General features: G+C 40.7%; 1 protein-coding gene across 2 annotated transcripts in view; it reads left to right on the top strand.

The window, feature by feature from the left end:
• Nucleotides 1-12,658, top strand: part of BARD1 (BRCA1 associated RING domain 1) — a 45,897-nt gene extending 33,239 nt beyond the window's left edge. The window contains exons 10-11 of one of the 2 annotated variants that reach the window (XM_048953603.1): nt 8,978-9,075; nt 9,781-12,658. In XM_048953603.1, the coding sequence (XP_048809560.1) occupies nt 8,978-9,075; nt 9,781-10,110 (428 nt within the window). In that variant the 3' untranslated portion in view covers nt 10,111-12,658. The remainder of the gene's footprint in view (nt 1-8,977; nt 9,076-9,780) is intronic. The other variant, XM_048953604.1, reaches the window with a different exon arrangement.
• The last annotated feature ends 2,141 nt before the right edge of the window (nt 12,659-14,799 follow it).

Below are 14,799 nucleotides of genomic sequence, written 5' to 3'. Positions count from 1 at the left end.
TAAGTCCTTTTAGCTAATAATCGCACTACAAATGAATTAACTATCCATGGAAAGCTCATAGCCAAATTTCATTCCAGTTTTTGACTGCGTGACTAAACGTCAGAGTTTAAGGATTCTCTAACGGTCTGGATTTTCTGCATTCTCTAATGCTTATGAAAGTATTGCTTAATGCTTCAAAAGGTGCATAATAGTTTTACAAATAAGGCACCACATAATCATTGGGCTTCCTTAGAGTATTCATTTAGCTTCCTGATAGATTTTTTTTTGTTCTTCTCTCTCATGATTCTTAAAGGGCCTGTAAAAGCTGTGTACTCTCAGCAGTGTTTTCTGCTGTGCTTCCAGGAGTTTGTAGATTTGTAAGCATGTGCAAAAGGAAAACAGCGTTACCTTTTACTATGTGCATATAATGGGAACTTTTTAAACATCTCTAACAGGAGATATGCTGTTTCTCCTTAGGGAGGTGGGTTTAATAACTTCAGGTGCTTTGCTAATAAGCAGGTGGAAGATAGTTTCCCGCTTGGAGGTCGGAATTCAGTGGAAAACTCAGGTCAGAAGTGAGCTTTGAGTTGGGTAATTACTGTGTTCAGGTTGACAACAATCTGTTCCAGACAAAGACTGAGAAGTCTTTCTGTGGTGAATCACTTTGATGCAGGTTCTTGGCTTCACTTGGCTCAGAAAGCCAGCGTGCTTTCCATCTTCTGTGCCTGTACTTCGTTTTATCTTCTTGCTAGTCAGGTGATTAGGAAACTAATGTAGCCAATAAAGGCATGTAGCTGCCTTCAGCTGGGTAGCAGAGAGATTAAATTAGACCTGAGTTTAAATGTTTGTGGAAGAACTTCATAGGCTTATGATTAGGGGGGAAAAAAAAAAAAAAAAGATTAAGGTGAGGGTTATTCAAGGAATATTTTTTTTGTTTGGAACTGAATTTTGTTTTCTGTGGTGGTAGAGAACTGATTAGTACAATCCTGACTGATAATGCTCCCAGCTTAGTAAGCAACATACTACTTAAAAGTGAGTGATTCTCCTCCCTAGTGGGAAGTGTTAGTAATAACTCATGGGGTCTGATGCAGCTAAGTGCCTATAATTAACAGCACCACTCCATCTGTTCCTACCAGTCTGTTATTAGTCTTCTTCAGAGTCATTACAAATTAAAGATTGTTATAACAAATAATGGGACTCCTGCTGATGGAACATTTGTCTAGGAGAAAGAAGTCTTTGCTTTCCCTCTCCATAACTTTTTATTTATCATGGCTTTTTGACTCCTGTTTGGATAACTTTCCTTAAATGTGATGCAAATAAACTTTCAGAAGTATATATATACTCTGGCTTATTTCTGTCACAGCCACTACAAATAAATGGGAGGAGGAGTTGCTTATAGTTCAGTGTTCCAAACTGCTCACTTAAAGGAAATTAATGTTCACACCTACACTGAACTTGCTTAAAAACAAAGCTCAGTGTAACACTTAATGCAGTGCTAGCTATGCATAAAACTGGCTGCTGGAATTTTTTTTAACCACAAGGTAAGCTGCATTTTACTGTCATTTCTAAAGTTATACTTACAGCCCACACACAACTATTCCACTTAAAAAAAATAAATTTACGCTTGCATGCAAGATCATTGAAGTGTATTTATGTTAACTCTTCTGCTATAGCAGACTTTCAAGCTGTTTGTCTAAAAAAGAAAAGCGGTCTCCTTCATTTGCTTCAGTCTGTCTGTATAATTCTGTAGTGCTTCTGTTTACATGTGTCTGTACATGCAGATAAAATATCTTCCAGCATCGTGTGGAGGAGTAACGTGGAGTTTTCCTGCTGTCTGAGCAAAGTGTGATGTGCTGGAGTCAGGATTTAATGGGATGAGTTTCAACAAGGCCAAATGCCAGGTCCTGCACTTGGGCTACAACAACCCCAGGCGACGCTGCAGGCTTGGGGCGGTGTGGCTGGAGGACTGCGTAGAGGAAATGGACCTGGGGGTATTGATTGATGCTCGGCTGAACAGGAGCTGACAGTGTGCCCAGGTGGCCAAGAAGGCCAATGGCATCCTGGCTTGCATCAGAAACAGCGTTGCAAGCAGGAGCAGAGAGGTGATTGTTCCCCTACACTCAGCACTAGTGAGGCCGCACCTCCAGTACTGTGTCCAGCTTTGGGCCCCTCACTGCAAGAAAGATATTGAGGCCCTGGAATGTGTTCAAAGGAGGGCAACAAAGCTGGTGAGGGGTCTGGAACACAGGGCTGATGAGGAGAGGCTGAAGGAGCTGGGAATGTTCAGCCTGGAGAAGAGGAGGCTCAGGGGAGACCTCATGGCTCTCTATAACTTCCTGAAGGGAGGTTGTAGTGAGCTGGGGGTCGGCCTCTTCTCTCGTGTCATTAGTGATAGGACCAGAGGGAATGGTTTCAAGCTACGGCAGGGGAGACTCAGGCTGGACATGAGGAAGTATTACTTTTCAGAAAGGGTGGTCAGGCACTGGAATGGATGCCCAGGGAGGTGGTGGAGTCACCGAGCCTGGGGGTGTTCAAGGAAAGGCTGGATGTTGTGTTGAGGGACATGGTTTAGTGGGAGCTATTGGGAATAGGTGAACGGTTGGATTGGATGAGCTTTTAGGTCTTTTCCAACCTTGGTGATTCTATGATTCTATGATTTCACATTGCATGACTTCAGTTCTGGGCTTTCCTTTTGTCTGAAAGTGGAAGTTATAAAAGGATGTCATTGCTGTGGAGTATTAGATGTTCACAGGTGAAAAACTAGAAAAATTCCACCTTACAATTTGTATTTTCTATACATAGTATTCTGTCAGCAATCTACCCACTTGCAGAGCTGCGTAGAATTCAACTGAGACACCGTGATCGCTGTACTCCTTGCCCTTGGCCGTATCTTTCATTAGTTTCATTCTTTTCTTGCCCTCATTATTTCTGAGACTGTATTAGGGCACGAAGTAGGGGATCATTTGCTTCTGCAAGTTGCCTGAGACAAAGATTCAAGTACTACTGTATTCCCTCTATCCTCTTCGTAGATCACAGAACCATGATTAAAACCAACAGCAATAGTTAATAGCTTTTCAGCTTTTCTTTTGTCTTAAGCACTTATTGTCATCTTTTAAAGCAGGGAATGAGAAACTGGCTTGGTAACAATAGACATGGAAATAAGCTCGTGTCAGTCTTTGGCAAAGTAGCTGGGAGAATTCAAAGTATCCGATTGCTGATTCCTTCATCTGCTTTGCTTGCTTGGAGCCGCATCAGTGACTCAGCTCCGACCACTTACAAGAAAGCAAGAAATCCTGCCTTTCTTGTAAGGACTTGGAACAACTGGGAGTTGGCAGGAAGAGCCAGGGCACTGCATGACTGGCATTTCAAGCAAAGTTTTCTTGGAGCGGCCTTGGTTAGGCTATTAGACAAGGGAAGTGCCAGATGAGTTTGATTTAGCTCTTCTCAGGCTGAGCTATCTACTTTCTGTAAGTATTTTTAGATGAAGATGTTTATCTAAAGCAAAGCCCTTCCTCCTTAAAGCACCCTAAAATCTTTCACAACTAGAATTTCACACTTGTTCTGCATTGGAGACTTACTTCAACTGTAAAGGACTTGCAGCTCTGTAGGAGGTGGTAGAAATATCCAGTGTACACATGCACAGCTGAGAGGAATGTTTTATGTCACCCATCAGGTTCTAAACTTCTGCACTCCTACAGTGGCTGGCACCTCCTGGCAAGGAGGAGGGAAGCAGTTTTGTGTCAAATTTAGACACAATTTAGGCACAAATTTAGCTTGTGCAGCTGCTGGCATTCCCAGAGGGGAAAATGACTGACATTTAACCTAACTTCACCTCAGGTATGGCTACCTCTAGTTTCTTTGTTCACAGCTCTGGCAAATAGTGATTGCTTAAAACCACTCTATTTTTTTTATAAACAAAGTGGTGATTTTCCTATTACATGATCCTAGCTTCTGGCAGTCGGTATTTAAGGGCTTCCTAAGCACCTGCTCCATTGTGTTTAATAAATACCACCTGGATTAATGTATTAACTCTCCTTCTTAAGGAGATTAATTTTAGTCTGCAGCATCTGGTGGCATTTCCATCTTTTGGAAAAATGGGCTGTGTTTCACCAAACGAGGTGTCTCTCTCACTTCATGAAGAAGTGCAAGTCTGAAATTACTTGATAAATCCACAAGACACCATGAAAATTCTTTTCAGTGCTATGGCAGAGATCAGTAATGTTCTTAAGGGAGCAAATTGAAGCTAGCTGTACAAAATTCCTCTAACACTTTGTCTCAGTCCAATTTTCTTCCTTTCCTAGGAAAATAACCTCATCAAGCTTTGCTCAATCTGCATACAAGTCTTAAAACTCGGAGCAGAGGCAGAGTGAGCTGAGGAAGTTGCAATCTCTACTGGATCTTGTCTGTGTAGTATTTCATCTTCTTTGTTGCTCTTGCATCTTTTTGAATTACTTTTAGCTGCTTCAAAAGAAATTTGTGACTAACCCCTGCTCTTTGGTCTATTAATGCAAATCCAACAAAACCTCCACTAAGCTAATTGAGTTACTGAGAGCTACCCCTGGGTATCTGGGTGATTACATTCTTGGCGTCCAGTTATTCTTGTACTTCACCCTGTTTAAACTGTTTTTGCTGATGCTGTTAGTTTCGTTATAAACCAATAAGACTTACACTAATAAGGATTACAGGGCTCTGATCTTAAATTTTGCAAGTAATGACTTCTTTATTTCCAGCACCAGTAGCTGCAGTTGTATCAAAGGTCAATTAATGGTATTGCTAGTGGGCTCCCTTTTAACCTCCTTGCTTCTTAAATATTAGGAGGTGAGGAGGTGGGGCCAGATGTTCAGTGAATTAATAAGGATCAGTTTAAGTAGTGGAGCTTTACTGATCTTGCTAATGAGGAGTGTGCAGTAGAGCAGTACTCTTCCCTCCAAATGTGGTGACATCAGCCTAAAATGCAGTGGGTATGAAGCCAAAACCTTTCTCTGCAATGTTTCCCAGTGACCTTTAATGCAGGCTCTGTTTATGCTAGAATTTTGTGCAACTGCTATTATTTACATCTAAACATTGCAGGCATGAAACCAGCTATTTAAGAGGCTCTTAAACTTCAAGTATTCTTTATTTTTGGTGAAGAACATTGCCTGACCCTTCTGCATGTGTGACCTTTGCCCAGCATCATCTTCTGGCAGGCAGTAAACCTTATTAATGAGTGCTTGCAGTCTTGCTTCAGGTATTGCAAAGCAGCTCTGGTCCATCTTGGAATGGAAGACAGCCTCTTGTATTGGTAACTGATATCTGATTCAACTACTGTGATTAAACTAGAGGACCATTAAAGTGTAGTTTCAGTAATGATCTTCTTTGCTTTAGCAAAAAAAAAAGAAATGGCAGTAGTACCAGGGAATAAATCCACATTTGCTGAGATCTTGGCTAAAAAGTGATCTCATTCTGTTTTGTAATTAGCCAGCTTTTTTTCCAGCCATAAATTTGGGAAGGAAAATAGTGCAACTCTGATCACTGTCCCTTCCAAAAATTGTGAGTGTCCTCTCAACATGAGTTTACTTCCCCCTCTGGTTGTGGTAATCTTCTTTCAGGGTGTCCTTCTCTTAGATGGAGATTTCTGTGCTGACTTCTACACAAGTAAATAAGAGCCTGTGTCAGTTTTAGAAAAGAGGAGGCATAGTATTGATGGTGTACTAGTTGACTTTTAATTACTTTAATAGCCAGTAGTTTTCATTTCATTCTTTTGTCCAGTGCGTGCATCTTGGCATCAAGTTTTCACTGGGGGCTCTTTACAATGCTGAACAAGTGATTGCAACCTAAGATGTTCAGGAAATCAATTTAATGTAGCTACTGTTTGAAGTCAAGGGGCACTGTGCCTCTGACTGAAATAGGAGTACTGTAAGGTCACAGAGCTTCTGGAAACATCCCCATGAAAGCAGTAGAGTGCTGTGCCTTTGAGTACAGTGTGGTGTTTTATTTCCTTTTATCTGTCCTCTCTATCAAGCTGAGTGTCATCCTGATTAAAAAGGTATTAAAAGGGAGCTGTCACGTTACCCAGCCACTCACACACATTAGCAGTTAAAGTTAATATGATCTACTCAGGAAAAAGACCTGGGCTTTATTTTGGAGTGCCAACTCCACTTGGCACTCAGAGGTTGTCACACAAAATATTGTAAGCATATATAATAAGGTGGATAGAAGCACAACTCCAGTCTTCTGTCTTTTTATCTTAAATACAAGAACAGAGGGATATTTCAGTTTTTCTATTGCAGTATGATGTGTGAATTGTTTAGCAGTCGCCTAAAAATTTTGTACTACCCATGCAAGAGTTGCTGAAGAGAAATGATCAACTTGGGAAGAAATCATTCTGAACAAAGTCTGCACTCAAAGAATGTACTGATTTCTACCACTTAAACATCTTTACTCCCTGCTTGTTAGGATAACTTCCCCCATAGACAGGCTGTTTGTCTTGATGCATGGTGAATTCTGAGGCATCGCATCATCTCAGCTTGAGGACTCCAAAAGCTCCTTGCTACCTGCACACAGAAGTGTTAGATAGCTGCTTGAAATGTCCCACAGCTCTGTGGATCCAAAAAATAATGTTTGTTCTGTCTACCAAATGTGACAAGACCCAATGAATCGGAGCAAGTTCTGCTTCTATATCATGCATGAAAAATTAATTCTCAAATTGCAAATAAAGTGCTTTTCCATCATCAGGGAGCACATAGGGTATTGCTCTACAAAGGGGTGTGTAAGCCTAACAGTGTTGCTTCTTGACATAATGATGTTTTAAAAGGAAAAAAAGCAAAACACCTGGATACAGAGAGGATCAGGGCTTTTTACTCTGTTTCAAATAGATCACTTCTTTGCCACAAATCTATTAAGGGACAAGTTTCTCCTTACTCTAGCTGTTAAGAAAAGTTAAAGTTGATGGGGAAACTGTTAGTGGTGCTAAAAAATGCTCTGCATACTTGCAGTTTTTCAAGGAGACAAATACTTTGGGTTCTCATGGAGACAGTGAAAGAAGGCACATCTGGATGAGTCGTGGAGGATTTTCACTAAATGCAACAAAGAACTGTGGTGCCTACAGATTAGCTAGAGCAACTGGCAGTGTAGAATGGGCAGACGTGTGTATGCAAAAGTCTATTTTCCATTTTCTGTTAAAATAGATATCTGTGACTTTTTTTCTCTCAGAGAAGTAACTGTACAAGAAGACATCGTAGCCTTGTGTGTTTATTCAACCTTTTATTACTTTGATATCAAATTTGCACCATTTACTGTTGCTGGCACTAGATGATCAATTTGTGATGTACTCTTATGTATAAACCTCAGCTGTGTAGTGGAAAATCCCTCAAATTGAGTTTTTGGTGGTAAATTGAAATAACTCATGCTCTTAATGAATAGACAGCTTTGCTCTTAAGACTAGCTGAGAAGATTTTTCCCTTACTGTGAGTGAAGCCCATTAGCATCCAAGTTTTCTTGAAAGAATGACCTTATATTTTGAAATAAATTGATAGAGGGAATCCAGTTACATAGTGATGATTAAGTAAAGTATTGAAATACCCTTCAGATTTATTTTCTAGTTAGGAGCACTTTGAAAATAGCTTATCTCTATACATTGCTGTTATGAATAGTAAATGCAGAAGTTACTTTCAAGAAAATACACGACTAGCTTGCCCTTCCAGTTTTATATGAGTTCATATCAATGTTTCTTGAAGAAATGACCAAGTGCAATTAACTTATATGTACACGGAGGGGGAAATATGTACTGTCATATTATCTAACCAGCTACCAGTTGTTTCTTTCTGTGTGGGTTTGTCTTTTTTTTCATTTAAATAAATGATAAGACCTAGTACCTAAAATGTGAATTCCTTTTGCATCTTGCCAGTCTGTGTGAAGCAGCAGCAGATCTGGTTGACTTTAAAGATCCCTCTAGATTGGGATTATATACTGCTACTTATTGCTGTGGGAATCAAGCACCTTCATCACTGCTTCATAGTCTTGGGCTTTCTTCTTCTAGGATCAGCACCCCTGCTTCATTTCTGGTTTTGTTCAGTTGGTTGTGTTTCTTTAGATATTGTGGTTCCCAAGTTCGCATAGGAAAAGTAAGTTGCCTAAATAAAAGCACTATTTGAGGAATGAGAACTGCTCTGCAAGTTGAACAGTGACAACTCTGTAATCCTCATGGAACAGTTTGCAAAGTTTCATTCTCAGGTAATTTTTATAAATGAGTGCAGGCAAAATGTTACATCCTTGAATGGATGACCCCAGCGATTCCTCTTTCCAAAGTCAGGTCAGGAGGTACGTGTCACAAATGTTAGTGATACATCAGCATCAGTGCACTTTGGATTTGGGGAAAAAAAAAAAAAAAAAAGAGCCTTAAAACAAGGTAAAACCACGCTGACTGTAAAAGACAATCTCATTATGCAGCAGTGGTCACAAAAACAAATGCCACTGTTGAAACCTCAGCGTAAACCTGCAGTTTCTGCTGATCTTGGAGACCTTGAAATCCCATCTGATTTATCTAAGACCATTCGTATTTAGAAACAGCTTTGTACTTGCTTTGTAATTGCTCTTTATCAGCCAATTGCTTCCATTTCTTAACTGCAGAGTTGGTTCTCCTCGCTGGCTTTGAGTTTCCAAATGTTCAGCAATTTGACATTAAGTAGTTGACCTTTAGTAGCAGTTAAGAGGAAACACTAATAATTCCATGTGTTTACAACACTGATCTTAGCGTGATATTGCTTCTCTCCATCTGACCTGCATCTTTACAGCCACTGCTGTAGGTTCTTGTCTAGGTTAAAATTGCTAAAGCACACGAGATTTGATGCTATGTGAATGCAGTGCTTTGCATTATGGATAATCCTTTCATCCTAGTGCAGCTGTTTATTCCCTGAAATGAAATACAAACCTGTTTACAAACAAAAAAAAAGGACTTATTGTCTAAATTAATGGTGAGATTTGTAACTAACTAGTGCTTTCCTTACTGTGCTTTCTATAGGGGTACAAGCCTGTCTACAAAGCACAGTTCGAGAACAAGAAGAGAAGTATGAAATCCAAGGTGGCCCACGAAGAGGCCGGCTCAACAGAGAACAGCTGGTGGGTTTTACTGCTTGAAACAGATTGTCTTAATGACCTTTGGTTTGTGCATTTTTGCCCTTTGCCTCTTGTCCAGGTGCAATAGATGTAAAATTTTAATGTGGCCTCCTACAGAAATTTGATTATGTGCAAGGTGATGGAAAGAACTGCGAACATCCATAAAGCAGTCATTTTTCTCCATTAGTGGTTATGTTGCCATAACCTTGTCAGAGGGAAAGCTCTGTTACGTTTATGGAAGAAGCTGCATGGGACAGCAAGCGATGCTGCTTTGGCCCTCCCTGATCAGCTTTAGGAATGTAGCTGACATAATCTGAAAGTTGAAAGGAAAAAATGTTTTGAATCCGTCTTGTTTCCACATCAGAGCACTTTGTATTTAACTGGGTTCTGTGTTTCTGAACCATTCTGTGATTCTGGGTTAATTTCTGGTTACTTTCTGATGATGCTGGAGGAGTAGCTGTGACTAATCCTAGGTGATGGCTGAAGACCTTGTTGTGCTGGAAAATAATTAACCATGAGCAAGAATTTACCAGATAAGCAAACTTTGCTCAGTTGTATGCTTATACTGAAGACCTTATGTGTTAAGAGACTGTCCTGGCTTCTCGTGCTGGTTATTTTCAGTCGTACTTTCTGTGGGCACTCATGGTTCACTTTCACTCAGTTTGGGAAGTCCTGTTTTCATACTTACTTCTATGTTCCGTCCCTTAGCTGCCCAAGCTGTTTGATGGATGCTACTTCTATTTCTTGGGATCATTCAAAAGTCACCAGAAGAGCGATCTTGTGGAGCTGATCAAAGCAGGAGGAGGACAAATCCTGGTTAGGCAGCCCAAACCAGACAGCGATGTGACACAGACGATCAACACGGTGGCATACCATGCAGAATCTGCTTCTGACCAGAGATTTTGCACTCAGTATGTCATCTATGATGCATCTTCTAAATTCAAACCGGAGAGAATTGGTCAAGGCAAAGTCTGGTTTGCTCCCTCCAGCTGGATTGTAGACTGCATAATGTCATTTCAGCTGCTGCCTGTAAAGTGAAAGTCCCTGTCTCACAACTAAGACCTTTTAAAAAGTGGTGACGCTTCAGCAGCTAGAAAAGGCTGGTCTGAAGCTATGATTTATGTTTTGCACTTGGTAACTCATTTACATGGTCAGAGCTCCTCTGTATTCCAAGATCGCTGGGAGAGGCTGGAATAAATGGCCTGACAATGGCATAGGGAAAAGAAGATGCTGCATTGAAAAGTTGTGCCTTGGATTATTTGCTAAGCTTTATTTTTACATTCAATTCCCTGTAATAATCATTGACATTCTGCAAGATTTTGCAAACTGAAGTCTTTTGAATTTTGACTTAAATCAAGCTTGGTTGGATATAGAGCATGCCCCTATTTCTTTTGTTTGGTCACTGTGTGTTGGTCTACTGTGTGTGGCAAGACTTCCCAGCCAGGACAGAACTTGTATGTATTAAAAAACAAAAGCCATATGCCTGTATAGACACCGATCAGATGATGTGTGATGCTCCTTGTGACTTAAAATTGAATGTTGTAGGAAGTTCTTGGCGTAGGATAAGCCTTGTAGAAATCAAAGCACAACTAATGGCCCGAATTCATTTGGAAGTTAAGTTTTGAAAGTGCATCTGTGAAAATCTTGTTCTAAAATTATTTGTATCAGGTCATGCTTTATTCACTTCCATCCATTTTCTCTCTCGTGTGTGTGTAACTTGAATTTAATGCTGTTTTCTGAAGATTTTTAAATGTCAGAGCCTTTATTAAATTACAATTAAAAATTATGTACTTAAAGATTGATTGCTATCATGGTAACATGGAAAAAATAATTACAAAACAATTATGCCTTGCTTTGCAGCATTGTATTTGAATGTACTTTGCTGCATTGGAGCAGTACTTGATGCTTGCTTACTTGTTATGATCGGCTTAATTCCTTTCTCGAATTGATCATAAGTTATTGTCTGAATTTTGCTTCTTGGGAGCTGTAAGCATCACATGGCATGTATTGCCTTTGTGAATTCATAACTTAAAGATGTTGTCTTTTGCCACGATGTGCAATGAGAACGATGGTTGTGGGGGGGGAAAAGACGAAGTTGTTTCTATTGCTTGTAATAAAACTTAGTGTCAGTCACCTCGAGGTGTCTCATTGCATGAGCTTAGCTGTGGAGCAAGTGCATGGTTCCTATGTGTGTCTCAACAGGTAAATGGAAACGTTAAGTACTTTTCTGTGAACTTGATAAGCTGTCAAGATAGTATCCTATCTGCAAGCTCTGTAGGATGAGTTGTTCTGTGTAATCGCTGCCACTGGAGATCCCGTGCAGATTTTAAATATCCTCTGTAGAGCTGTTGGAAATACACACTTCATGGATAATAGGTGTAGTTTTCAATGGCTTCTACTAGAATTCAGCAGCTGGAGTGTCTTGCTCTATCACTTATGCTAGACCCAATCATTGCTCTTCACTAAATGCAGTTCTCAAGTACTTGCAGGTCTGTGTGAGCAAGCAGAAATGTGAGGCTCATTAACAAATGGAATAACTTACAGGATGAATGTGTTTTGGGTTTTTGTGCAGATAAACACTGGAAGCAAATCAGGTACTGAGTCAATACTGCGTAGATGTGGTCGTTTATTTTAACAATTGTAGCACATTTTAACTGGATGTTTCATAACACATCAATACACCTAATGGGGTATTCTTTGCAGGAGTAACAGTCTCTGCAGAATTCTGAAGCATGGAGCTTTTCTTGCTATCCACAAGGAAGGGATTTGGCACATCAGGAAACTCTTCCTGTGTTCTTTATGTATAGGCAATAGATTTACAGAGCTGTTGTTCCCTGGCAGCTGAAAAGAATCTGTGCTAGAAATCTGCCTTTTTTTATTTTAAAGCCATACTCAACTTGTTGCAAATTTGCTCACTTGTAATTTGATTCCTTTCAATCAGGTAATGTTAACAAGAATAGTTACTATCAAAGCAGCGAGTTTTGTTTTCCTAACTGATGTACACTCAATGCTATCTCTGGCCTATTTGTCTATCCTTCAAGGAATGGGAGTTTGGGCCTGAATCAGCTTACGGGCAGTCCTGCAGCACAGGAAGAAGGAGATTTTGATGCCAGAATTGAAGCAGTTGTTGAACACTGCTGAGGCAATTGGTAAGGATAAAAAACAAAGCCTGAAGTTCATTGGTGCAGGCTGCTTAATTCAGTGCTGCTAATCATAAGCAGAGGTAAAGCACTTGATTAAAGCACGTTTGAAAAAAGTCTTGTAGTAAGGATAAATCAAGCTCCTCAAGCCAGTGACTGGATTTTGGCTCACAAAAACAAGGTTATAAAACCATGAGTCATGGAGCAAAGGGTGTGCAGGGGTCATTTTTCACTGCCTTGAAGTGAGGGTGCATTAAAGTAAGTAGGAGGCAGGCTCAAAACAAAAGGTATTTCATATGGTGTCAGCACATATAGAGGCACAGACAGCCGTGCTCCCTTTGGGGTGCTGTGATATTTTGGCATGGCATGGAGTAGGGAGATCATCAGCAAACACATTAAAGGTGGCTAACAAATTTGGTTATAGCGTCTATTTAGCGTCCTGAGAAAATACATATGCTTAATGTGTGATTATTGGCTCTGTGGATGAGGTAAAAATCCAATACTTGCATTCTGGATTATAGATGTTATAAATAAATTGTGTGCTTTTTGTGGTGAATCTCAGGCTAATGACTTTCAGGCCACTGCCCTTGAAATTTATCTCTGTATTTCATTACAAATTGCTTCATCTGGGACACCTGATAACACCTTCAGTAGCAATGTGTGCAGTTCAGTGGCATCAGGCTGTTGTTGATAATAGAAAGTAATGTTTACTCGATATTGCACAACCTTGCTGCATGGCTGTGGTCTAAGGAGCAATATGAGGTCAGGCCAATATGTTTTTTCATCATTATTGTTATTTTTTTAAGAATGGTGCTGTGCATTGAATGAAACTTACCTGACAATACTGAGATGCTTCCTTGCATTGGTGTCTTGGGTAGATCCCAGGGAATATAATCACATATAGCTCATACCAATGCATGTTTGTACATCTGATTACTTGTTCTATTATATCTAAAATACCTTCCCCACCTCTTAATTATACAAGTTTGAGGGAAAGAGGTGAATTTTCTGTAAAATAAGTGTCTGGTGGGTGTAGGGAACCCTTCTGTTGCAGCCTGAACTGACGAGCAGCACCTGGTGCAGTGGGTGGCTGCCCAGGGACACAAGTGCAAGTAATTCCCTGGTGCTTCCCACCTGACCACAGCCCTGCCTGGGCTCATTTAAAGGCCAGCCTCCGAAGGAAGAGCATGTGCTGCCTGAGAAAGAGTGTTCTACAGCCAGAGGACCTGGGTGAGTCAGCTTTTTTTTTTCCCCTTGTCTGTGGTTATTGGTATCCCTAAGATTGAATTTTCATTTGTTATTGGAGAAGTGACTTTGGAGGAAGAAACAAGTGGCTTGGAAGAACTTTGGGTGTTGCGTTGTCTCACAAGTGTTTTGGGGAAATAACAAGTAATGCTAAAGAGCATTGGCACTTCTAATCTCAAGAGCAGAGTTGGCACGCTTTGGAGGTTCTTGTTGTCTGCCTTTTCTTACCCTCTGCTGACGAAGAACAAACACAGGAAGGGCCCAAACCTGTGGTCAGCTTGGGTGAGGCTCGTATGAGCAAGAAGAGGAGAAAAAAGAATTCCAGTGGGTTTGTGCTATTGTTGGTGGTATTCCTGTGCTGGCCAGGTGTCTCAATACCAAGTTTGATTTTGGATGCTTTATTCTATCCTTCAGTTTTGCAGCAAATGAGCTCTTTGTACAACAAAACTCCTTTGAATATTGTGCTCAGAACAAAGAAGCATTCAAACTGCAGTCATGTGAAACCAGGTGTTGGTGTGCATGATGAGGGGAAAATGTGTGAATGTCCCTGGTCCCTCTGCCTGGGCTTTCTGTGCTGCCAACTGAGGGTGGGCTGGTCTATGGAATGCAGCAGAGAAAAGCTTTTTGTTTCTTCTCTTGGTGCTACTTTGTACTTTGGAGCTGGAGGGTGACTTATTTTTGGTCTTGTAAATAGGATGAATTTGTTGTCTGATTAACTGAAGTTAACCAGTTTGGCCTTATAGGGGAACTGTTAGGGCTTGAAGTGATGATGAGCACCTGGTGAAGGGCTGTGGCTGGCCTGGGGAGCACAGGCTGAGTGTTTGCAGCTGTGCTTCCCAGCTGGCCAGAAGGGGACCGTCAGGCCTTGTTGGTTGAATAGCGTTCCTTAGGGAACAAAGGAAGATTCAGGTGTCTTTAATAGCAGTACAGCATGTTCTGCCTTTTCGGGCTTGTTTGACTTGTGTAAAATGGTCCTCAAAAGCAGAGGAATGCTTTGTATATAACCAGAAGGAGAGGAAGTGTTGCAGTACTGTGTGGTGCCATGGCAAGGTGCAGAGCTGGTATCTTCCCAGCATGGGCTGGAGAAGCAGAGATTTCTTCCTGATGGGCACAGCAGCCCTTGCTCAGGTTTGAGCAGGGGCATAACTGTTTGGGTTGCAATAGCTGGGTGAGCTCAGCTCTTTTTTGCAGCATGAAAAGTCTGGAAGAACACTGAAGAACAAAACAAAGTACAGAACAATAAATTGGGGGCCTTCTAATTGAATTAAATATTAATATGGATAATGCGATCAATGCCATATTGATTGCGTTAGCTGCAATAATGTTTAATTCAATAAGCCCA

This window comes from Lagopus muta, chromosome 8 (assembly GCF_023343835.1).
Source record: "Lagopus muta isolate bLagMut1 chromosome 8, bLagMut1 primary, whole genome shotgun sequence".
NCBI classification, from domain to species: Eukaryota; Metazoa; Chordata; class Aves; order Galliformes; family Phasianidae; genus Lagopus; species Lagopus muta.
This window is presented reverse-complemented; position numbering and strand designations above follow the sequence as displayed.